General features: G+C 36.5%; 12 protein-coding genes across 12 annotated transcripts; 9 read left to right on the forward strand and 3 right to left on the reverse strand.

Annotated features, from left to right (window-relative positions):
* Window positions 1-285: 285 nt before the first annotated feature.
* B0P05DRAFT_570482 (uncharacterized protein) lies at window positions 286-1,475 on the reverse strand (the record flags this gene model as incomplete). Its single annotated transcript, XM_051581314.1, has 5 exons — window positions 286-843; window positions 903-984; window positions 1,058-1,096; window positions 1,160-1,251; window positions 1,317-1,475. 5 exons carry the CDS (start codon window positions 1,473-1,475, stop codon window positions 286-288), a joined length of 930 nt encoding a protein of 309 aa, XP_051436358.1.
* A 621-nt stretch (window positions 1,476-2,096) lies between these two features.
* On the forward strand, window positions 2,097-3,078 carry B0P05DRAFT_507625 (50S ribosomal protein L32). Its single transcript, XM_051575554.1, has 2 exons — window positions 2,097-2,384; window positions 2,435-3,078. The coding sequence occupies exons 1-2, from the start codon at window positions 2,295-2,297 to the stop codon at window positions 2,738-2,740; spliced, it is 396 nt and encodes a 131-aa protein (XP_051436359.1). The 5' UTR covers window positions 2,097-2,294; the 3' UTR covers window positions 2,741-3,078.
* A 240-nt stretch (window positions 3,079-3,318) lies between these two features.
* Window positions 3,319-3,821, forward strand: B0P05DRAFT_467430 (Ctr copper transporter; the record flags this gene model as incomplete). Its single annotated transcript, XM_051574383.1, has 2 exons — window positions 3,319-3,584; window positions 3,629-3,821. The coding sequence occupies 2 exons, from the start codon at window positions 3,319-3,321 to the stop codon at window positions 3,819-3,821; spliced, it is 459 nt and encodes a 152-aa protein (XP_051436360.1).
* Window positions 3,818-4,956, reverse strand: B0P05DRAFT_585850 (uncharacterized protein; the record flags this gene model as incomplete). The annotated part of the gene is made up of 4 exons (XM_051582476.1): window positions 3,818-4,062; window positions 4,122-4,594; window positions 4,647-4,891; window positions 4,930-4,956. The coding sequence occupies 4 exons, from the start codon at window positions 4,954-4,956 to the stop codon at window positions 3,818-3,820; spliced, it is 990 nt and encodes a 329-aa protein (XP_051436361.1).
* An 89-nt stretch (window positions 4,957-5,045) lies between these two features.
* Window positions 5,046-5,857, reverse strand: B0P05DRAFT_536102 (U1 zinc finger-domain-containing protein). The gene is made up of 5 exons (XM_051577525.1): window positions 5,818-5,857; window positions 5,733-5,765; window positions 5,614-5,679; window positions 5,390-5,558; window positions 5,046-5,340 (listed from the first exon to the last, which is right to left on the reverse strand). Exons 1-4 carry the CDS (start codon window positions 5,834-5,836, stop codon window positions 5,473-5,475), a joined length of 204 nt encoding a protein of 67 aa, XP_051436362.1. The 5' UTR covers window positions 5,837-5,857; the 3' UTR covers window positions 5,046-5,340; window positions 5,390-5,472.
* Window positions 5,858-5,942: 85 nt separating this feature from the next.
* On the forward strand, window positions 5,943-6,728 carry B0P05DRAFT_467415 (uncharacterized protein; the record flags this gene model as incomplete). The annotated part of the gene is made up of 5 exons (XM_051574382.1): window positions 5,943-6,070; window positions 6,117-6,179; window positions 6,226-6,371; window positions 6,434-6,535; window positions 6,577-6,728. The coding sequence occupies 5 exons, from the start codon at window positions 5,943-5,945 to the stop codon at window positions 6,726-6,728; spliced, it is 591 nt and encodes a 196-aa protein (XP_051436363.1).
* Window positions 6,729-6,786: 58 nt separating this feature from the next.
* On the forward strand, window positions 6,787-8,613 carry B0P05DRAFT_536109 (CMGC/MAPK/ERK protein kinase). The gene is made up of 11 exons (XM_051577526.1): window positions 6,787-6,892; window positions 6,942-6,987; window positions 7,029-7,115; window positions 7,153-7,338; window positions 7,389-7,448; window positions 7,493-7,628; window positions 7,674-7,745; window positions 7,796-7,875; window positions 7,918-7,996; window positions 8,058-8,322; window positions 8,399-8,613. The coding sequence occupies exons 1-11, from the start codon at window positions 6,792-6,794 to the stop codon at window positions 8,529-8,531; spliced, it is 1,245 nt and encodes a 414-aa protein (XP_051436364.1). The 5' UTR covers window positions 6,787-6,791; the 3' UTR covers window positions 8,532-8,613.
* Window positions 8,614-10,344, forward strand: B0P05DRAFT_536131 (surface antigen-domain-containing protein). Its single transcript, XM_051577527.1, has 6 exons — window positions 8,614-8,644; window positions 8,703-9,011; window positions 9,065-9,157; window positions 9,209-9,423; window positions 9,468-10,193; window positions 10,254-10,344. Exons 1-5 carry the CDS (start codon window positions 8,624-8,626, stop codon window positions 10,123-10,125), a joined length of 1,296 nt encoding a protein of 431 aa, XP_051436365.1. The 5' UTR covers window positions 8,614-8,623; the 3' UTR covers window positions 10,126-10,193; window positions 10,254-10,344.
* Window positions 10,342-11,121, forward strand: B0P05DRAFT_44200 (uncharacterized protein). The gene is made up of 4 exons (XM_051573763.1): window positions 10,342-10,500; window positions 10,593-10,710; window positions 10,771-10,800; window positions 10,847-11,121. Exons 1-4 carry the CDS (start codon window positions 10,498-10,500, stop codon window positions 10,999-11,001), a joined length of 306 nt encoding a protein of 101 aa, XP_051436366.1. The 5' UTR covers window positions 10,342-10,497; the 3' UTR covers window positions 11,002-11,121.
* A 276-nt stretch (window positions 11,122-11,397) lies between these two features.
* Window positions 11,398-12,176, forward strand: B0P05DRAFT_536137 (uncharacterized protein). The gene has a single exon (XM_051577528.1). It carries the CDS (start codon window positions 11,581-11,583, stop codon window positions 12,103-12,105), a length of 525 nt encoding a protein of 174 aa, XP_051436367.1. The 5' UTR covers window positions 11,398-11,580; the 3' UTR covers window positions 12,106-12,176.
* Window positions 12,177-14,173: 1,997 nt separating this feature from the next.
* Window positions 14,174-18,543, forward strand: B0P05DRAFT_467364 (uncharacterized protein; the record flags this gene model as incomplete). The annotated part of the gene is made up of 4 exons (XM_051574378.1): window positions 14,174-14,249; window positions 14,300-16,396; window positions 16,449-18,249; window positions 18,297-18,543. 4 exons carry the CDS (start codon window positions 14,174-14,176, stop codon window positions 18,541-18,543), a joined length of 4,221 nt encoding a protein of 1,406 aa, XP_051436368.1.
* Window positions 18,544-19,202: 659 nt separating this feature from the next.
* Window positions 19,203-20,993, forward strand: B0P05DRAFT_536141 (transmembrane amino acid transporter protein-domain-containing protein). Its single transcript, XM_051577529.1, has 5 exons — window positions 19,203-19,462; window positions 19,516-20,073; window positions 20,141-20,300; window positions 20,343-20,596; window positions 20,659-20,993. Exons 1-5 carry the CDS (start codon window positions 19,238-19,240, stop codon window positions 20,863-20,865), a joined length of 1,404 nt encoding a protein of 467 aa, XP_051436369.1. The 5' UTR covers window positions 19,203-19,237; the 3' UTR covers window positions 20,866-20,993.
* Window positions 20,994-21,093: the final 100 nt, after the last annotated feature.

The raw sequence follows: 21,093 nt of genomic DNA on the forward strand, positions 1-21,093 counted from the left end.
TTATACTCAAAAGTGTCTATGTATACATTTTGTTTATATATATATATGTAAATACTATTTATTTCACACTTTCTCTCTCTCTCTCTCTCTCTCTCTCTCTCTCTCTCTTTTTTTTTAAAGCATTTATTTCTTCATTTTTGTCATTTATCATCCTCTTCCCTTATTTTTTTTTATTTTTTTGCATAGATACACAACACTTAAAATAAATATAAACAAATATCGTTTTCAATGTCCGTACATACATGTAGAAAATGTGACAATAAAAGAGACATGTGCTTATTTCTATTAAGAGTGTTTCTCATATGTATAAGTAGCATCTAAGCGATGTCGCAAATGTTCACCTGCATTCATAGTTGTCTTTTGAGTTTGATCCACATGTTTAGAAGGCACAGGCACTAGAGGCGTATCATCATTTGGATGAACAAAAAACGGTATGGAATACCGATCAAGATGATGATGTTCAGGCAAGAAAGTGACACGATGTTTTGTAGATTTCAAAAGTCCATTTGTCCAGAGTTCCATTTGGTCTCCTACGTTCACGATAATCGCACCAGGAATCAAAGGAGCTGCAATCCATTGTTCACGACTTGCTTGGACTTCAAGGCCAGGTACATCTTTTTGAAACAAGAGCGTGATGGATCCATAATCCGAATGAGCGCCTGCGCGAATAGGATCTTTGTAATCGGCTGCTCCTCCGTGTGGATATTTGAGGAACCGGAGGATTTCAGCGGAGTGTTCATAGCTATGTTTGGATGTAAAGAATTGGTTTCCTCCTTTATCGTCTGAGATTTCAAGAGCGATGGCAAACGCCTCAAGTACTTGAAGTGCCGTTGCATGACAGTCCTACATATAACGAGAGAGAGAGATGAGAGGGAGAAGGAGAGGGGGTAGATAATTTATACCTTTGAGAACTTTTCTATAAACTTGACATTGTCTTGAAATATATCAGGAAGAGGTGCGAATGGTTGACCGTTCTTGAAGTTTCTAAAGTTAAATCCTCTTTTTTTTTTTTTGATTCCATGTAAGCATATAATTATGTCTCATTTGTATCACTTACTCTTTATGGTCACCTTGTCTTTGATGCTCGGGATCCAATCTAATATCAGAAAAAGAAAGAGATATGAGTTCTGCCAATAATAAAAATTAGAGATAGCGTTACGTTTCACTGTAGAGTTCAGAATAACCGTGATTGTCCTCTTGGATTAAATAGTTGCGCTTCTTTTCTTTCGGCAAGTCAAAAAAGGCTTTGCTCTTTCAATCAGAGTATGAGCACCATCGTTCTATATATATATATATACACTTTCTTTTTTGCTTACCAATTCAAATGCTTTATCGATATCTTGTTGTGGAATATCATGATGAACCATATAAAAGAACCCGATGGATTTACATGCTTCAAACACGTCTTGAGCTACTTTCTTGGGGTTTGTTTTGAAGTTGGCAAAGTCAACAATAGGAATTGAATTAACTACCATGGTGAGAATAAAGTAAAAAAAAAAAAAAAAAAAAAAAAAAGGAAATGAAGATAGGCGTATTTTATCTATAAAATAATCTCAGGAAAAAAAATAACTGATATGCATATATCATCTGTAGATGGTATAAATAGAATTACTCATATAAAAAAAAAATGCCCTAGTGTAAAAGAGATGCATTCTACGGAGATTGAATGCTATTACAAAAAAATAAATGTATGCTTATTGTTCTTTAGATGGCTTTTGATCATACTTGCCAATTCAATGGTATCTTTTTATACGATTGACAATGCCTTTTATCTAATACAAAGCACCAAAAAGATATAAATAGAACAGAAGAAAGTCTCATTGCGTAAGAGATATATCGATATACACTGCATAAGCAAGTCTATCATTAGACAAGCATAAATCAGTCAAACTACAACACACATGTGTGCCATTAGTTTGATGGATGCATCATTACCATAGCAACCGTACCTGAATTCGATTTTTTTTTTTTCTGTCTCATGGCGAATTTAATCTCCGACAGTGTTTTTTTTAAGCAGTGAGAAACATCCACACAGACACATACGCATGATGGCTGCTGAGAATTGAAGTGAAGGAAATCAGCCAATTCTCATTTTTCCCCTTCTCTTTGCATCCATCCATTAGATCTTTGAGTAAGTTGATCTCTTTCTCTATCCTATTCATCCATCCATGAACAACAACGATACACAAACCTTTGATACAAAAAAACAGAAAAAAAATCGAGTTGACCAACATGGACCAAATGGAATAGATGATGACAGCAGACATGTTAACTCTTTTTTTTTTTAGTTTAAAATGGTCACTCCTGCTGTCAAGCACACCATCGTCAAGAAGCGCACTGCTAACTTCAAGCGTCACCAATCTAACCGCTTCATGCGTGTCGGTGTAAGTATCGTGTTGACCATGATCCCATGATTCACATGTTGGCCATTTAGGAATCTTGGAGAAAGCCTAAGGGTATCGATTGTAACATGCGTAGACGTTTCAAGGGTCAAGCTCCTATGCCCAAGATTGGTTACGGTTCCGCCAAGAAGACTCGTAACTTGTTGCCCAACGGTTTCCGCAAGTTCGTTGTCTCCAACGTCCGTGAACTCAACTTGTTGTTGATGCACAACCGTACTTACGCTGCCGAAATTGCCCACAACGTTTCTTCCAAGAAGCGTGTTGCTCTTTTGGAACGTGCTGCTCAATTGAACGTCAAGGTCATCAATGCTGGTGCTCGTCTCAGATCTCAAGAATAAAGTGCTTTGTTGTTGTTTTTTATTTTTATTATTAAAGTGCATACAGGACATTGAAATCCAGAATAGTTCTGTAGTCGTCGCCAACATACAGATGGGAAGTAAAATAGATAGGAGCCATCAACAATACTTGATGTGTGGTATACCATAGGATATAGACATGTTTCGTCTAATGTGTGTTGCATGCGTGCTTTCAATCATAGTTTACACCAAAGTCAATTATTCTCGACATGACTTTGACTTTTGAATCGAATACAGTCCGGACAATGTTGTCAGTAAATCGATCTAGTTCGAGTACTCGGTTATTTATCATGCCTCTTTCGATCACTTGAAGAAAATAGTGTCATTTGATGCAAACATAAGACGGAGTTGTTCTTCATGAGTTAAACTGTGTTTTAATTGGAATAGCATAAATAACGCATACTATTTTTTTATTTATTTATTTATTTCTTTTCTTTTTCATTACATTCTAAAATGGAGGATCATTCTGGACACCATGATATGCCAGCTACTTGTAGTATGAATGTATGTTATATGTGTATATATGTGGGTATATAAGCAGTGGCTTAGTGTCTGTATAGATGTTGTTTAATTGGCAAGTAGAAAATACGTGTGTTGTATTTCGTTGGTGGCATATCTCAGGTCCATTTACTATGTTCTTATCTTGTCTTGCCATCTTTTTGATTGGGGCTGCTTATGAATGGATGCGCGTCTATTCAATCAGATTAGATCAACAATGGAAAGAGGCAGAATATCTTTTACATCGTAATACACAAGAAAGAGAAGAAGAAGAAGTAGCAGTAGGTGAACAAAGATCCCTTGTTCATGCTTATCAACAACACAACAAGTAAGCTTATGTATCATAACACATCTAATTCTTTATATATGTAGGTTATCCAGTAAAAGACGATTTATTCAATCAAGCATATATGCTCTCTTGGTAGCTATCAGTTTCTGGCTTATGTTGGTGTTTATGACATACAATGGCTATTTAATGATAGCAACTGTGTTAGGAGCAGGTTTTGGACATTTTGTGTTTGGACAAGGTAGACTTACGGGTGATAAATCAATTCAATGTCACTAGTCTTTATTTGTTGTTGTATGTCTTTGTCGAACACGGGATGCAATTGTAGGTGGATCATTGTCTTGTAAATATTCAGCCTTTATCTTTTCAAGTACTTTTTCATCACTTTCTTCTTCTATACTATCTTGTTTTTCAATAACATCCTTTTTCTCTTCTTCTACTGCTTCTTTCTTCTCTTGTTGGGGAATCATTTTGGATTGACGGGAAGGATTAAATTGTTTACAATGAGGACACACATATTCTAGGACAAGATCAGATAAGCCTTTTTTTTTTTTTTTTTTTTTTTTTTTTGGTTCTTACGAATCGTATCAAATTCTTCTTTCATCACAAGTCCATTATGAGCAAAACAGTGATTACAAATCAAAGCATATTTAGTCTCGGGACCCACATCCCCTACTAAAGCATCGACAATACGATCATACCATTGAGGTTCAGTACGAGGTGGAGGTAAAATAGGTTGTTGCATTCTTTGCATTTGTTGTTGTTGTTGTTGTTGTTGTGGAAGTAATGGTGGCTGAGGTCTCATGGGCATAGAGACAGGCTTTCTTTGTTGTTGTTGTTGTTGTTGTTGTTGTCTTGCTAATTCTTCTTTTTTCTTCTTTTGTGCCTCATCGTATTTTTCCAATAAGGATTGTGTTGTATAATAACTTGTCTTCTTTTTCAAATCTTCCAATTTATCCTTTTGTTCTTTACGCAACTGGGCCAAATGAAGTTCTTCTTTTTTCTGTCTTGATTCATACCACCAAACCAACAATCGACGTACATGATAGATACTAAATAACAGTTACATACAACCCCCTCCCATACTCGTATTCTACTACTTACACGACAGGTAAACCAATGACAGGCAAAGCAGCCAACAACACATCCTGTGTGCTGTTTTCTTGTTTATTATCTACACACTGATAAAACAAATACAAGACACAGACAGTCCAGATCACCAACGAATAAATAATCCACATGAAACTCGTTTTTCTCTGTTTTATTTTGAGTTGTGTTAAATGACTTTCTGCTTTTTGAATATCGGCATCGAGTCTTGAAAGAACTTGTTCAAAGTTTTTTGAGTCATTCTAACTCGGTTAGTTCGTGTTGAATACACTTTTCTTACCTTTTCTTTTGAGAAGAGTACACCCATTATGTTGACGAAGAAAGAAAAAATAAAAAATAAAATAAAAAATAGGCGTATATATATATACACACACACACACGTGGCTTACATCATCCTTCTTTTTATATCTACATGATTCCCCTTTTTTCTCTTTTTTTTATTATGATTATGATTAAGAAGAAGGTGGAGGAGGAGGGGGAGGTTGAGCACCAGGTGGGTAGAATCCAGGTGGAGCTGTATTAGAAGGTGGAGGTGGTCTTTGTGGTTGTTGAGACGGGGGAGGAGGAGGGGGAGGTCTAAATCCAGGTGGTGGTGGCATAAATTGGCCTGGTGGTGGTGGAAAGGGTGGCGGAAAACCAGGTCGAGCCATCATGTGAGGAGGTGGAGGTCTACCGCCAAATGGAGGTGGGACTACAAACATGTTACAAAACAAAAAAAAAAAAAGAACAATTCTACTTACATGGTGCACCATAAGGAGGTTGAGGATATCCAGCATACTGAGGAGGTAATACTATACTACGCGTTGATAACACATACTCTCTCTTATGATGACATCTTACCTGCTTCAGCAACATCATATGCTCTTGTGATCTCATCAATAATTGCCTGTGCTTTATCATGACTTATTTCTATAGGATATACCCTATGAATAACGCGCTCTTCTTTTGTTCTTTTTTGTTTTACCTGCATAGTAATTGCGTACATTGAGAATATGGTTTTTGCCTGCATTATGAGCTTTTCGAACAGATGCTACATTAAAAAAAAAGATGAGCTTTCATGTTCAATAGATGTTAGATATTTACAGCTATCGTGTGTCAAGAAAATATCACAGTATTCTATAGTTTTGTGTTTAATAATACTTCTATAAGACCTTTCGTTCATACTTACCACAGTAATATTTTGGCATATTGATACACGAAAGAAAAAGAGAACAAAAAAAAAAAAAAAGAAAATTACCCTTCTTTTGTGACTCTTTCTTTTTTCCCTTTTTTTCTTTTTTTTTTTTGTAAACTATGTATACAATAGACTACAGTCATCAAGTTCCCGGGCTATTTGTTGTTTGTGAATGTGTTACTGAACAAGAAGAAGAAACATTGGTCAAAGCAGTCAATCAACAACCATGGTCTGGTTTAGGCATAGGGTAACATGCATAAAATATATCAAAAAGGATTAAATTCCCCTTTTAGACCAAATCCAGAATTAAAAAGAAGAACACAACAATATGGTCATTTATTCAGTTATCGATATAGGTAAATGGTATCATGTGTGTCTATATGAACGCTTATCTAGAAACAGAAAAGTTCTTGAAGAGTATGGTCCTTTGCCTGAATTTAGTCAATGTTTAGTCGACCGTATTATGCAACATGCATGGATGCCAAATCGACCCAATCATTTATTAGTGAATGAATACAATCCAGGACAAGGCATTATGCCACATATAGGTACATATCTAAATATATATATATATGTTTTATAAAAATATGATATTGATTGATCTGATTAGATGCACCTGCTTTGTTTGGACCTGTTATTCTCTCTTTATCTTTATTATCAGATTGTATCATGACATTTGAACTAGAAGATACACATGTGCCTATTCTATTACGTAAGGAAATAGTTTGCTATCTGATCTAATAGAGTGTATAGCAAGAAGATCTGTGGCTATCTTGACAGAGGATGCAAGATATAAATACAAGCATAGTATATCCAAAGATCTGATAGAGACAATACAAGATCAAGTGATTCATAGAGAGAAGCGTATATCCTTTACATTTAGAGAAATCATTGCCTGGAATTAAAATAAATAAATTTTCTATTTTTTTTTTTTTTTTTTTTTTTTTTTTTTTTTGTTCATCTTGACGATGGGATACCATGCAATAGATTGTTGTCATCAGACTTTTATAATAGACGAAAAATATACACTTGTTAAAGCTATTGGGCAAGGTGCTTATGGCACAGTTTGGTAAATATAAGTCATGGCCATGTTATTCAATTAAAAAAAGAGAGAATAGTGCTGTTCTGAATACACAGAATGGACAGAAATGTGCTATTAAAAAGGTAACATTTTGATGGTTTGATATCAAATTGATACGGCATAGATCCATAAATTATTTGAGCGACCCATATTGACCAAAAGAGCCTTAAGAGAACTCAAATTACTTCAACATTTTAATGGACATAAAAATGTAAAGAAACAAGAGTCGACATGTATCAATGGTTTAGATTGTTCGTTTGTTAGATATGGACATCGTAGACTATGAAGATTTCAATGAACTGTATTTGTATCAAGAACTAATGGAAGCAGATTTACATCAAATCATTCGTTCAGGACAACCATTGACTGATGAACACTGTCAAAGTTTTATTTATCAAGCCTGTTGTGGATTAAAATACATTCATAGTGCTAATGCAAGTAGATATGATAACCATATTGTGTGATTGATTGGACTACATAATAGGTATTACATCGGGATTTAAAACCATCGAATTTGCTAGTGAATGCCAAATGTGAATTAAAGGCAAGCAGAAAAGGACCCTTGTTTGATTAAACAGATAACTTTAGATTTGTGATTTTGGATTAGCCCGTGGTTATGTGGATAGTGGACAGGGAGATACAGGGTTTATGACTGAATATGTAGCTACAAGATGGTATCGAGCACCTGAAATCATGCTTTCCTTTAAGAATTATACAAAAGCAAGTAAGTAAAATAAAATAAAGAAACAATAGCGTCTGACATGTTTAGTTGATATGTGGTCTTTGGGATGTATTTTTGCAGAATTATTAGGCAGTAAACCACTGTTTAAAGGAAGAGACTGTAAGTATCCCTTTAATGGCTTAAATAAGGGCTTATGCTATTTTTACTAGTTGTCGATCAGTTGAATCAAATCTTATATATATTGGGTACACCAGATGATGCTACTCTAAATCGTATTGGAAGTGAACGCGTAAGTTCTTTAGGATTTCAGCCATGCTTATATCATATTCAGGCACAAACATACATTAAAAGTTTGGCCATATTCACTAAAATACCAACTCAAAAACTATATCCCAATGCGAGTTCACAAGGTAACAATAATCAACAAAGAATGGTATTGATGTTTGTTTGTTTGTTTGTTTTTATGTTTAGCTCTTGATTTGCTAGAGAAACTATTGACATTAGATCCAATGGCTCGTATTGATGCTCATACAGCACTTGAACATCCTTATGTTGAACTCTTTCATGATCCACTGGATGAACCCTCGCATGATATTAGTGTGGATTTCTCATTCGAATCTCCTACACATACTTTGGAAGATATGAAGGCCATCTTAATAGATGAAGTCAAGATGTTTAAAGCAAGAAGACACAGTCTGATAATAGACATGAGAGGTTTATTAAAAAGACATAACAGGTAAAAAAAAAAAAAAAAAAAAAAAAAAAAAAAAAAAAAAAAAAGACATCAAGGTGACATCAACTTATTTCATTAGTATTTCTACACCTACTATGTCTAAAAAGATGCGATATTCTGAACAAGAAGGTTATGCAGATCAATTAGTTACTCATCCTAGTGAAGCAGATTCAAATCTTGAGCGAGATTTAAGCGGAGGTGTTGTTGTGTAAAGCAAGGGGGCAGTAAAAAAAAAAAATGCATTTTCCCCACTGAAATAATTTTTTTTCTCTTTTTTCTTTTTATATTTTGTGAATTGCATAATATGTCTACACCACTTCCTAAAGTATGACCATTATTAGAGTAAATAAACCATAATATTTATATATCTGTACACATAATAGAACGTACCTGCAGAAGCTCCTCTTCGCGTCAATACGTTGCGTATCTTGGGTACCAACGCTACACGTCACTCTTTCCTCAACAGTGTCACTGGTACTATCTTCACTGCCAATACAACAGAAGAAGTGATGCGTCAAGTACAAGCAGTTGCTAGTCAGCTACAGAACCATGACGTTTTCGAGGAAATCAAAATTTACCTCGACACAAACCATGAAACTGCCGATACAGTGGATGTCACACTTCATTTAAAAGAAAAAGATAAAGGATTGTTTCAAACCAATATCAATGTTGGTAACAATCAAGCAGAACTCGTAAGTAAACAGGAGCTCATGAGAGGATATTCACCTGTTGATGTCTTGCTTAGAACGGTGGTGTTGGTTTAAGAAATGTGTTTGGTGGTGCTGAATCTCTATTGGCTAGTTTTGCATTTGGTAATCGTACAAGAGCTGCTGTTGAAGTAAGTCCCCCCCAAAAAAAAAAGAGTCATTGGATATTGAGACGAGTATAGGGTGCTTTTGAAACACCTTTCCGCGGCAATGCCAATACTAAAGTGGGTGTGTTTATCAATGGATCCATTCGTGACCATTCTCAAATCAATGCATTCAAAGAGACAACCAAAGCTACAGGTGTTCGATTCAAGGGATTGTCAAGCTATGGTCGACATGAAGTTGCTTATGCTATTACACACCGTGATGTATTGGCTTTGTCTCACGCTTCTAGTTTGTAAGTCAATCACCAGACTGGAATGAAGATTAATATGTTCTTAGTGTTCGCACGCAGTCAGGCGATAACAAGAAACACTCTGTTTTCCACTCGTTTGTTCGTGATCGACGTGACAACTTGATTCTTCCTACTCAAGGTCATTATCTCGGTATTTTCCAAGAATTAGCAGGACTCGGTGACCAAGGCGATGCTCAATTCGTCAAGCATGAATTGAACGCCTCTGTTCATCAACCTTTGAACGAGCATGTTGTCTTTAGTACCTCTATTCGCGCTGGTTTGATTTCTTCTGTGGGCGATAAACAAGCATTGACGGTCTCAGATCGTTTCTACTTAGGCGGTCCCTTAAGCGTTCGAGGTTTCAAGATGGGCGGCATTGGCGAAAGAGAAGGCAATGATGCCGTTGGCGGTGAAGCTTATTGGGCTGCAGGAGCTAGTTTGATTGCTCGTTTGCCTAATGTGGATCATGTTAAGTTGCATGCCTTTGCTAATGCCGGTAGTTTAGCTACACATACGCAAGGTGTTCCTTTAGGCGATACCATAAAGCATTTGAGTGAAACACCTCGTACTTCTGTTGGCTTCGGTCTGATCTTTCATCATCCCGTTGCTCGTGTTGAAGCTAATTATTGTATACCTTTGAAATACAATGCCACTGATTTGCCTCAACCCAAACTTCAATTTGGTTTTGGTGTCAATTTCTTGTAGACTGTAAAATAATAATAAAAAAAACATTGGATAGCCGAACACCCTAAAAAAGGTCTAAAGAAAAAAATGTAAAGTATAAGCATAAAGGGTTCAAAAGTGAACTAAGCATTTACATACGTTCTCTATAGAAAAAAAAAAGGGGGAGGAGAAGAACAAAACAATATATAAATGCTCCTATTCACTCCTGATCGTTTTTTCTCTTTGGTTGTCTATTAAAAAAATGAAATTGACATTGTTGGCAGCTATCTTTGTTACGGTCGCAAGCGCTGCTGTTCTTTTACCCCGTCAAGAAGATAATGTGGCGCTTCATAATGGTTCTCAACCTTTGATTCCTGCTCCTGAACCTATCATTTGTCCTGCTGTCATTATTCCATGGTAAGAACAAGTAAGCCAAAAAAAAAAAAAGACTCACTGTATTTGACAGTCCTGCTCGTTGTCCTACCAATTGTATCTATCCCATGGATCAGCCTTGCCCTTATGCTAATCGCCCTTCCTGTCCTGTTTCTGAATGCTTAAAACGCCCTTGTCCTCGTGTGGCTATGAAACCATGTCCAGCTGCTTGTCCCACCAAATGTGTTTTCATCAGTAAGTGTTAAAAAGAAAAATCAGTACTTATAATTTCTTCCTTTTTTTTTTCTATCAAAGATGAACTTGATCCATGTTGTCCTTATTCTGGTACACCTCAATGTGCTTAAAAAAAAAGGGTGCTGAGACAATAAAGATGATAGCTTTTACTTTAAGTTAAAGAGAGGAGCTTCCTCTTTTATTTTTTGTATGCATTTAAAACAGACTTATCTTCTAAGCTGTTTAGTAGGTTCAAAAGAGAAAAGGATCTGTGTCCTGCTTTTTGTGTTCATGGATAAGGAAATTACTTAGATTTTACTTGACAGTTTAGATACAGTGAAAGCGGTAAATATTGTCACTTTGCAAACATCGAATGTCTACACTATTGCAAAAAAAAAAAAGAACATAATGCTCCAAACTTGGTGTAGGTATTCTCAAGTTCAAGTACTTTTTAAGTAATCAAAAAAAAAAAATACGTGGACGACATTACAACTTGAATTGCTCCTTGTCTATTTATTGAATATCAAATACATATAAAAAAAGAGTCTTATTCAGTTTATTTGGCCGATTGTTCTTTCTTTTTGACATGTCATTCGCCATTTGTGAGCTAACTGACTACAAAAAGCACTATGCACACTCACGAATAATAATAATAATAAAAACTTGACTTTTTAGTATTGCTCTTTTTTTATTTGTTTATTTAGCATTCTATTATCACGAATATATATCACAAAACCTTTCCCGTTTTTTACATAACTTGACGTCCAAAGATCCTAATGTAGGCATTCAGGCACCAAGTAATACAAAGAATGACTTAGTACAATACACCTACATTGATGCAATGCGTCAAGCGTGCATTGGAGCTGAAATCTACTTGGTGTCCTATGTATCATGGAGTATTACACCAATCTTTGTGGCACCCATCTACCTATATTAGAGCAATGTTCCAAAAGCTTAGCAGTAGTGTACTTAAATAAAAAGAAACAGCTTGAGGAAGACAAAGACTCAGAAGATTACAAGAATCTGTGCATAGCTGTATCATTGATTTACGACTTCAAGACCTGGACCAAAGAAGAAAACGATTTAGCAGAAGGCACCTATGTCAGAAAGTTCGCCAACATTCTCGATATTTTACTAGAAGATGAAACTGTAAAAGCCTATGATGGTGAAAAGTTCAGCACAGCTACATCATTTATACAGATCTTGGATGAAAATGAAGAAAATAGTGACCGTAGAATTGCTTCGATAACAGAAACCAACCACAGTCAAATCAATATTAAATTATGTGCTATAGAGTATAAACTTCTTAGTGCTAATGACAGCCTTTTTATACAACAACAATCAAAGAATACGGGTGTATCTTGGGCAACATTCATAACATCACTAACAAAACAACAAGCAGTATCTTATACATGAACTGGAAAGGCAAGTAAGGATATTTGGCACAAATTTTCCGGTTTAAAGACATTATGAATTTACAATACATCAGCTCTTTATATATCTCAAAGGACCTTATGGGACTGGATGATTTCAGAAGCACTTCATGACACTTTTACTTATGATGTAATAATATGATTAAACTGAGTAATGAAATCAAACTGGCCGCATACAAGGAAAATAGACAGTTTATTGTGTCAGATTTTAGTACCTCTCACCAGTCCTTTATTAGTCTACCTAGATCACCTTCTCAAAGAACTTTGATCTCACCCTTCTTTACACCATCAAATAAAAGGACAAGAGAAGTTTTGGAGAAAGAAGAAATAGCTTTGAGTAATGTCCCTACAAAATGCTATTTTTCAAATATATATATGTATATATGTAGCTTTTGCATGTAGTCTGATTAAATGCAAATAATTCCTATCAAATTTGTGACACTGCCCCATGTACTAAATTCATATAAGCAAAGCTTAAATCAAGGTACCCGCTTATTTGTTAAGTGAACAAGGATCATTTATTTCGTTTCCCATTTGATACACAAGGGGTTTGAAGCAGCCCAAGTTAGAGATTATGCAGTTAACTTGAAGATATAAGTTTTAGAAAGGAGTTAACAATGTCTTTTTATTATAGTTGATATGTGCTGAATTTTGCTATAGCTAGGCTTTTTCATTCTTAAATTAGATTGCTTAATTTACTAAGCTTAAATATATGTACTACATGTCTTATTTCAATAGCTTAAGCTGTCTATTTTAACTTTAAATTCGTTAAGCTTATTTGTTAATACAACGTCTCAAATTAGTTTGACACCAAATGCTTGAGGCCACATGGCTTTTTTTTTTATTTTTTCAACTGAAAGCCCACTTTCTTTTTTTCTGCAAGAGACTCTGATTTTTGTAGTACCTGGTAATTGAAATGCAGCAACTTTAAACAATGAGAAGCGGCCTAACCCATTATGAACTAGTCAGAAAGCAGAAATTGTTACTGAGATTTAATCAGGTATGGCCTTTAGCATTCGCTAGAAAATTCTTCTTTTTTTTTTTTATTACTGATGATGAAAGAAACAATTGTTATGAATTTGAGACATACCAAGTTCTATATGAGTAAAATATGTATGTGTGTAGATTTATTGTACTAAAAAAGTCATTGTATTCAGGGCAAGCATCATGACAGCATAAAAATTAAACCTAATTCTATCACGCTCAAAATTCTATTTGCATTTGACTCTAGTTACTGTTGTTTTTTTGACAGTTTTCTTTTTGTAGCGTTAAGTAATGGAGGACAGCATGCATCGTGATGCCGTGTCTACTTTGTTATTAGACGAGTCAATACGAATGATAGGTGCCTGAATAATTTGGATAAGGGCGTGGGTATTCACGCCATTAATATCACCTGGGATTAAAACCATTATTCCCTTTTTTCCCTTCCTGAAAAATGAAAGCGATTTGGAACAACTGTGGCCAATGAAGATCTTGATTGGATCTTAGTCTTGCTTGTGATTCCAATCTTTGAACACAAACAAAATGGCCATGACGTCAAAGCCAAAACTCCGTATCTGACAACAGTTCTATGTACAATTTTTTTTTTATCAATGGCGTGACATACTCGTTGAACGGTCCAAGTTTCGCGAACAGTTTAAAGACTAGCTCGACTTATATATTCCGTAAAGGTATATTCTTATTTTTATATTATCTCGATTGTCAACCATCTGGGACATAGTGGGAATACTTCTTTTCCGATCTCACCGACGGAGTTTCTCCAAGTTTAGTCATGTTTTTTCTCGAAACACTTCTTTACCGACTTGCGGTGTTTATATATTTGCTCAAGGAACAATATGTCTTCTTTAAGGCAATTGGTGTACCATCAGGATTGAAGGCCAGATAGATCCAGTTTTTCGATCAAGGATTATATAGCCAGTGCCATCTAGACTAAATCATGTTTTCTCTTTTTATCATTGTTTTCTCTCTCTCTCTCTAATCTTTGTCTTTATATTTAATCCTACTACCGGAGAAATAATAAAATAATTCGTAAAGAGACTTCCCATAAACTTATGATCCACAAGTATTTTTTAACTTGCCTCATTGCTCTGTTGCCTATTGTGAGCGCAACTCCAGCATGGAATACAGGTAAGATTTATTTTATGGATGTGTTGGGATGTTCACAATGTCGTTTTTAGTAAATGGTTATGATGTAAATGGCAACCAATGCCCTTTACCTACTTACAATGCATATCCCTGTCCTGCACTTTGTGTCAGAGATATTTCCCAATGTCCTGAATCTGTGCGTCCTTCATGCTCTGCTGGCCAGACATATTGTGTTGACGGTACCTGCCGTGATTCTTGTCCAACTGGAATTACTTCCAAATGTTCCTGTCCTGGTGCTCCTTCTCTTGAAGGTGGTTTAATCTACCAATGTCTTGATGCCGCTCGAGTCAATATTGAGAACTTTAACGCTTCCGACAAGACTGAACAAACTGAAGCTGCTTGCTCCAACTACCTTGGTCTCTCAAACATTGAAAGCTGGAATCCTAATCCAGCATCCGTCATGTGGGGTTCTTGTCCTACTCCAGACTATGGTGAATTGACATTTGCTGAACCTGTCTTTATTGCCCTTTATGTGTTCTATGGCTCTTGTGTCTTCTTCCTTGTCGCTTGGACTTTGTATAAAAAGCTTAGAGAGAAGGTGATCAAAACTTATTTCCAAAAAGTGAGTGAAACCAAGCACGATGATTACAACAATGTGGATGAAAAGAAAGAGGGTTTGGATAGTCAAAGCAACCGTCGCTCTGATTCCGATGCTTCCTCTTATATATCGGATCAAGAAGATATGGTTATCAAGGCTTACAAACGTGATTATTTTGGTTTGTTCGTTTGCGTCGTGTACTTTTTGCAAACGATCGGGATGTTTGCCTACATGATTTTATTGGTTTATGACTATTATCAAAACTACTTGTTTTTCCGTGGCTCTGCTGTTGTTCAGTCTAGTACTTTTATTGCTATGTGGTATATATTTTTCATCTGGCTTGCCTCGCTTACTATCTTTAAATCCCGTCTTCCCAACTTTTTCCGTATTCAATGCGCTTATTATCAAGGACAATATGTTCAAGTTGAACGCAAAGAACCCTCTATTATTTTCCTCGAAGATGATGATAAGATTATGGCTTTTGTTCGTCGCCTTGAATCCATCGGTAAACGCATGTTTGGCCTCGATGTTGTTGTTGCTACTGCTCCTTTGCAAAAGACTGGTACTGGAACTAAGTATTTTATATACCAATGTACTCGTTATGTCTATCATCCTGAAACACAAATGTTCAAACCTCACCAATTCAATCTCGGTGAAACAAATGCTGAATTTGCTCAATTGACAGATGGTTTGACTTCTGAGGAAGCCTTGGATCGTGAGGAACTTGTTGGCCCTAACTTTATTGAGGTCTATGTACCCAATATTGCTATGGCCATTCTTCGTGAGTTTTCTTCATTCTTTTACATCTATCAACTCACTGCACTTTGGTTGTTCTATTACTTTGCTTATTGGCAAGTTGGTATTGCCGACACTGCTGTCATTCTTGTATCTGCTATGGTTAAAGTTTTTGTTCGTCTCAAATCTGAGCATCGTATCAAGAAGATGGCCGAATTCACAGACAACATTAACATTTTGCGTGATGGTCAATGGAGAGAAGTTTCTACTTCTGACTTGGTTCCAGGTGATGTATTTGAGGTTGTGGAAGGAAAGACTGCTCCTTGTGATGCTATTGTTTTGACAGGTAACATTGTTGCCGATGAAAGTTCATTGACTGGTGAACCCTTGCCTATTCGTAAGTTCCCTGTTCGCAGCAATGATCCTACTCCTTATGATAGTATGGGCTCTGGTAAAATTCATACTATTTTCTCTGGTACTACGATCTCTCAAGCACAACGTACTGAGCATGACACTCCAGTTACTGCATTGGTATTAAAGACAGGTACTGCTACTGATAAGGGTGAATTGGTCAAGAAGATCTTGTTTCCTACCCGTGTTTCATTTATTTTCGATGAACAAATCAAGATTGTGATTTTAATCTTGCTTTGCTGTGGTTTGATCATGCTTGGTTTGGCTATCTGGCTTTATACCAGCGGTACCAGTGCTTGGTTTTATGCTATGTTCGCTATCTGTCAATTGGTTTCTCCTTTGCTTCCTGCTGGCCTTGTGGTTGGTCAGTCTGTTGCAGCTGGTCGTTTGCGTAAGAAGAACATCTTTTGTGTTGACCTTCCTCGTATTTTGATGGCAGGCAAAGGTAAGTCGTCATTTTATAAAAAGTGATGTACTAACCGTATTTTCTATATTAGTTCAACTCTTCTGCTTTGATAAGACTGGCACATTGACGAAAGAGGGCCTTGAATTCTTTGGTGCCAAGCCTATTGCTAACATTAATTCCATTGTTGAACAAAGAGCCAAACAAGTTGAACCTGAATTTGATGCCCATATCGATGCTGTTGAAGACATTCCTCGTTTAATGCAAATCGGTATTGCCACTTGTCATGCTGTTACAACATTAAACGGCCAGTTTATTGGTAACCCTGTTGATATTGAAATGTTCCGCTCATCTAAATGGAAATTACATGATGAGCCTGAAAAAGAAGAATATGTTGACACATTGACTCCACCTATGGAGAAGCCCGGTCAAATAGGTGCACCTGTTCACGTATTAAAGCGTTTCGAATTTGTCCATGCTAGAATGTCCATGTCTGTAGCTGTACTTGATGCTCATACCAACAAGGTTCATATCTTTGTCAAAGGTGCCTACGAAAAGATCAAGGACCTATGTAACCCTGATTCAATTCCTAAGGATTACGACGCTGCTACTGCAGGTTTAGCTCGCCAAGGATGTTATGTACTTTCTTTAGCTCATCGGGAAATAGATCTCGAACAAATTGGTGGACTTGAAAGCTTCCGCAACTGGAGTCGTGATCAAATGGAAGAGAACATTAACTTTTGTGGTTTGATCATCTTCAAAAATCAATTGAAAGAAGATACGACTGAAAACATTTTGGAATTAAAGCGTGGCGATACTCGTACTATTATGATTACTGGTGATACTGCCTTGACTGGTGTCTACATTGCTAGACAGTGTAAAATGGTGCAAGATGGTGCTCGCGTCCTGCTTGGTGACTTTGATAAGACCCTGAATCGTCTTGTATGGACAGACGTTGACGAACCTGAAACTTTCTCTGACGTTAATGTTGACGAAGTTATGCTAAATCGATTTCATACATCCTATGAACTGGCTGTTACTGGTAAAGCATTTGACTGGCTCTGTGAAAATGATTTGATTCGAAAGTATCTTTTAAACACCCGTGTGTTTGCTCGTATGACTCCCTCAGGCAAGGTTCAATGTGTGCAACTTCACATGGAATATGGTATTACTGCTATGACTGGTGATGGTGGTAATGATTGTGGTGCTCTTCGTGCTGCTCATGTTGGTATTGCTATGTCTGATGCAGAAGCCTCTATTGTGTCTCCTTTCAGCACCAGTAACCGTAGTGTTCGTTCTTGCGTTGAATTGATTCGTCAAGGTCGTGGTGCTCTTGCTACCTCCATTACTAATTACAAGTACTTGGTAATGTATGGTCAAGTCATGATGATGCTCAAAATCTTTACTTTCTATTTCTCTATCACCATGAGTCAAAACGTCTGGATTGCTATTGATGTCCTTATTACTGTCTTATTGACTTGGGCTGTCTCTCAATCTCATGCCGCTAAGCGTCTTGAAGGTCAACGTCCTACTGCTCGTTTGCTTGGTCCTCAAACCCTTTCATCTGCTATGGGTATTGTGGCTATTAACTGGCTTTTCTTAATTGGTGCCTTTGTTATGCTGTTCAAGCAAGCATGGTTCCGTTGTCATGAATTTGATGCTTCTGCTGTTGATATTTCCAAGTGGTGGCTGTTGGCTGATAACTACGAAGCAGAAGTCCTTGCCCTTGTCACTCTCTTCCAATTCATTAACAATGCAGCTGCTTTCAATTTCGGCTATAAGTTCCGTAAGGCCTTCTGGAGAAATTATGCTCTTGTCTTTTTATGGCTGCTTTATATTGCCATTGTTTCTTACTGGACATTAGCTGGTCCCAATCGTTTTGGTTGCTTGTTTAGGTAAGCCTTTTCTTATTTTGTTTCATTGACACTGAACTTTCTTGTAGATTCAACTGTGGTACAAAGGGAGTCTTGACACAACTTGGTTATACTCCTCCACCTACTTACATTGAGCCTTATAATACACCTCTTGGTCATAACATTATGCCCGCTGATTTCCGTTGGAAGCTTTGGGGCCTTTGTGTTGGAAATATGATTGCTGCCCTTGCTTATGAAAAGCTTGTAGTACTTGGCCCAGTCCATTCTTATCTCGCAAAGAGATATCCTGTTGATAGATTGAAAAAGACTTTATAGACTTCTCGATACATTAACATTATGATTTCACAATCTGTAAATATACTCTTATTACTATTTAATTCTTATTCAAATAAAACTGATATAGTAAATCTTGTTACTCTGAAAAAGTTGAGAAAAGTGTAAGGATCTCGGTACACAGGCTACGTAAGCTTTGTTTTTTTTTCTATATTGACAGTTATTTATCCTGTCAAGGTGTTCTCTTAAACCAAAAGCACTTGCGACAAGATGTATGTCGAATTTAACATGGCCTTTACCTTCAAAAATCAGTTACGTTTTTCTTTCATATTTGAGCGAAAATTTGGCCGAAATCTTTCATTTCTAAATGCATAATGCTTCATCACCTATGGTGCAATTCAATTGTTCTTTTGGTCGTTGTTTAATCTAAGTCATTATCATTCCTATTGTAGCCCTCATTAAACCCGTAAGTCTGTCTGAAACATCATAGAGCCTTTTGAATGCGAAGATAGAAGGCTTATTGACTTTCAGCCTCTTTTATACACATAAGACAGCTTGTCCCTGTTCTTTGAGAGCATTACCATATTTCTGGTATGAATAAATTGCAAAACAGACAAAATTTATTAGCCGCACTGTATAGCTTAAAACTGATCACCATGTTTAAGCGGAGCGATTCTGTCTTCGCTGTTCTTTTACTCCCTTCTTTTTTTCTCTCTCTTTTCTTTCTTGTAAAATCATGACTACTAGTGAATATCAACCACTAGAGTATGACCCTGGATTAGAGCTTGTGCCTCAACAAGATCGTCAACCTCTCCTTCAAGATTCGGTCTCTTCTACATCACCTTTTGTTCAACCTACTACCATCTATGTTCAAGACTATGAACAACACGCCACCGCAACCCCTATCAGTTGTATTATCAACTTAGCAAATACGATTTTAGGAACAGGCATGCTCGCCATGGTAATATGATAAATATGCTGAAGTTGTTTTCTTATGTAAATTTTTTTTATCAGCCTTCCGCCATGGCTTCAGTAGGTATTTTACCTGGAATTTTCCTGATCGGGTTTTCGGCCCTCATGTCAGGCACCGGTCTTTATTTTTTATCTAGATGTGCAGCACGCACAGAAGGTCGAAATGCATCTTTTTTTGCTATCTCTAAATTGACATGGCCCAAAATAGCCGTATTTTTTGATTTGGCCATTGCCATCAAATGTTTTGGTGTTGCTGTATCTTATCTGATCATTATCGGTGATTTAATGCCTCAAGTGATTGATTCACTCTCAAATCATGCCCACACAGCTTATTTTTTGACAGATCGACGTTTTTGGATCACGCTATTCGTGTTGGTTTTGATTTTGCCATTAAGTTTCTTAAAAAAGCTGGACTCATTGAAATATACCAGTTTGGTAGCCCTGGTGGCTGTCATTTACCTATGCGTCATTGTCTTGTACCATTACGTTTCTCCTAATTACCCATTACCACAAAAGGAAGATGTTGAATTGGTCAGTTTTAGTGCGAGCATTCTTGGTCATTTGCCTGTGTTTGTGTTTGCCTTTACATGCCATCAAAATGTAAGTAATCTGCAAAAAGAAAAGGAGGAGAAAATAGGAGATGAGCCCTAAAATGTTGGAATTCTAGATTTTTTCTGTATATAATGAATTAAAAGATAATAGCAAACAAGCAATCAATAAGGTTATTGCTACTTCTATCGGAGGTTCAGCTTTTGTATATGAAGCCATTGCCATTTTAGGCTATTTGAGCTTTGGTAAACAGGTTCGAGGCAATATTATTATGGAATGTATGTAAAACTTTATGTATACAAATTACTCAAGCCATATAGATCCTCCCAGTTACTTTGTTGCAGGAGGACGCCTTGCAATGGTAATATCATGCATTTTTAGCTATCCCCTTCAAGCGCATCCTTGCCGTGCTTCTTTAGATAAAGTCCTTACTCTTCTATCGCCTTCCAAAGGCCTCAAAGCATCGCCATTGTCGTCACCACCGCCACCTTCTGCTTTCAAATATTTCGCAATGACAACCACTATACTAATAGCAAGTTATTTAGTAGCCATCACTATCACAGAACTAGATTTGGTAAGCAAAACATCGATGTATAGCTCGGAACTAAATTTCATTATTCTTTCCATTCTCTTAAGGTCTTATCCTTTGTGGGATCAACAGGATCTACAACAATTTCGTTTATTTTACCTGGCCTCTTCTATTACAAGATTCATGAAAATGATCAGTGGAATTCTGCCAAGATTAGCTCTGTCCTGCTGGCATTGTATGGCATGTTTATCATGACAGTCTGTCTGACATACAACATAATGCGGCTTACTAGCAATGTTTCTTCAACTGCTTAGACTTATACCTATAAAAGAAACGCTTGACAAAAAAGTTAATAATGGAACAATTTATGTCCAAACAAAGAATAAACATGCTTAAATTTCATGTAATAGATAATGAAGTCTTTTTCATTATACAGATCAGGATTGCATATTTTTTTCAAGACAATTAATGAGATAAGTTCATTCATCTATATCTCTGGACAGATAAAACATGTGTTTATTTCTTTCTCTTTTTTTTTTCCT

The sequence above is a fragment of the Gilbertella persicaria genome, assembly GCF_025201335.1.
Source record: "Gilbertella persicaria strain CBS 190.32 chromosome Unknown B0P05scaffold_13, whole genome shotgun sequence".
NCBI classification, from domain to species: Eukaryota; Fungi; Mucoromycota; class Mucoromycetes; order Mucorales; family Choanephoraceae; genus Gilbertella; species Gilbertella persicaria.

Bases quoted from the DNA above. Each gene is read 5' to 3' on its own strand.
- B0P05DRAFT_507625 (XM_051575554.1), top strand. From the start codon at position 2,295: ATGGTCACTCCTGCTGTCAAGCACACCATCGTCAAGAAGCGCACTGCT. The intron at 2,385-2,434 runs GTAAGTATCGTG...TTGGCCATTTAG, and splicing joins ACCGCTTCATGCGTGTCGGT to GAATCTTGGAGAAAGCCTAA.
- B0P05DRAFT_536102 (XM_051577525.1), bottom strand. The intron at 5,680-5,732 runs GTAAATATCTAA...TTTTTAATGTAG, and splicing joins TTTCTTGACACACGATAGCT to CATCTGTTCGAAAAGCTCAT. The intron at 5,559-5,613 runs GTAAAACAAAAA...TATATCCTATAG, and splicing joins TGTACGCAATTACTATGCAG to AAATAAGTCATGATAAAGCA.
- B0P05DRAFT_536109 (XM_051577526.1), top strand. From the start codon at position 6,792: ATGGGATACCATGCAATAGATTGTTGTCATCAGACTTTTATAATAGAC. The intron at 7,116-7,152 runs GTAAAGAAACAA...TCAATGGTTTAG, and splicing joins ATTTTAATGGACATAAAAAT to ATTGTTCGTTTGTTAGATAT. The intron at 7,997-8,057 runs GTAACAATAATC...TTTTATGTTTAG, and splicing joins TCCCAATGCGAGTTCACAAG to CTCTTGATTTGCTAGAGAAA.
- B0P05DRAFT_536131 (XM_051577527.1), top strand. From the start codon at position 8,624: ATGTCTACACCACTTCCTAAA. The intron at 9,012-9,064 runs GTAAGTAAACAG...TGTCTTGCTTAG, and splicing joins GTAACAATCAAGCAGAACTC to AACGGTGGTGTTGGTTTAAG. The intron at 9,158-9,208 runs GTAAGTCCCCCC...AGACGAGTATAG, and splicing joins GTACAAGAGCTGCTGTTGAA to GGTGCTTTTGAAACACCTTT.
- B0P05DRAFT_44200 (XM_051573763.1), top strand. The intron at 10,711-10,770 runs GTAAGTGTTAAA...TTTCTATCAAAG, and splicing joins CACCAAATGTGTTTTCATCA to ATGAACTTGATCCATGTTGT. The intron at 10,801-10,846 runs GTACACCTCAAT...GAGACAATAAAG, and splicing joins TCCATGTTGTCCTTATTCTG to ATGATAGCTTTTACTTTAAG.
- B0P05DRAFT_536137 (XM_051577528.1), top strand. From the start codon at position 11,581: ATGGAGTATTACACCAATCTTTGTGGCACCCATCTACCTATATTAGAG.
- B0P05DRAFT_536141 (XM_051577529.1), top strand. From the start codon at position 19,238: ATGACTACTAGTGAATATCAACCACTAGAGTATGACCCTGGATTAGAG. The intron at 19,463-19,515 runs GTAATATGATAA...TTTTTTTATCAG, and splicing joins GAACAGGCATGCTCGCCATG to CCTTCCGCCATGGCTTCAGT. The intron at 20,597-20,658 runs GTAAGCAAAACA...CATTCTCTTAAG, and splicing joins CTATCACAGAACTAGATTTG to GTCTTATCCTTTGTGGGATC.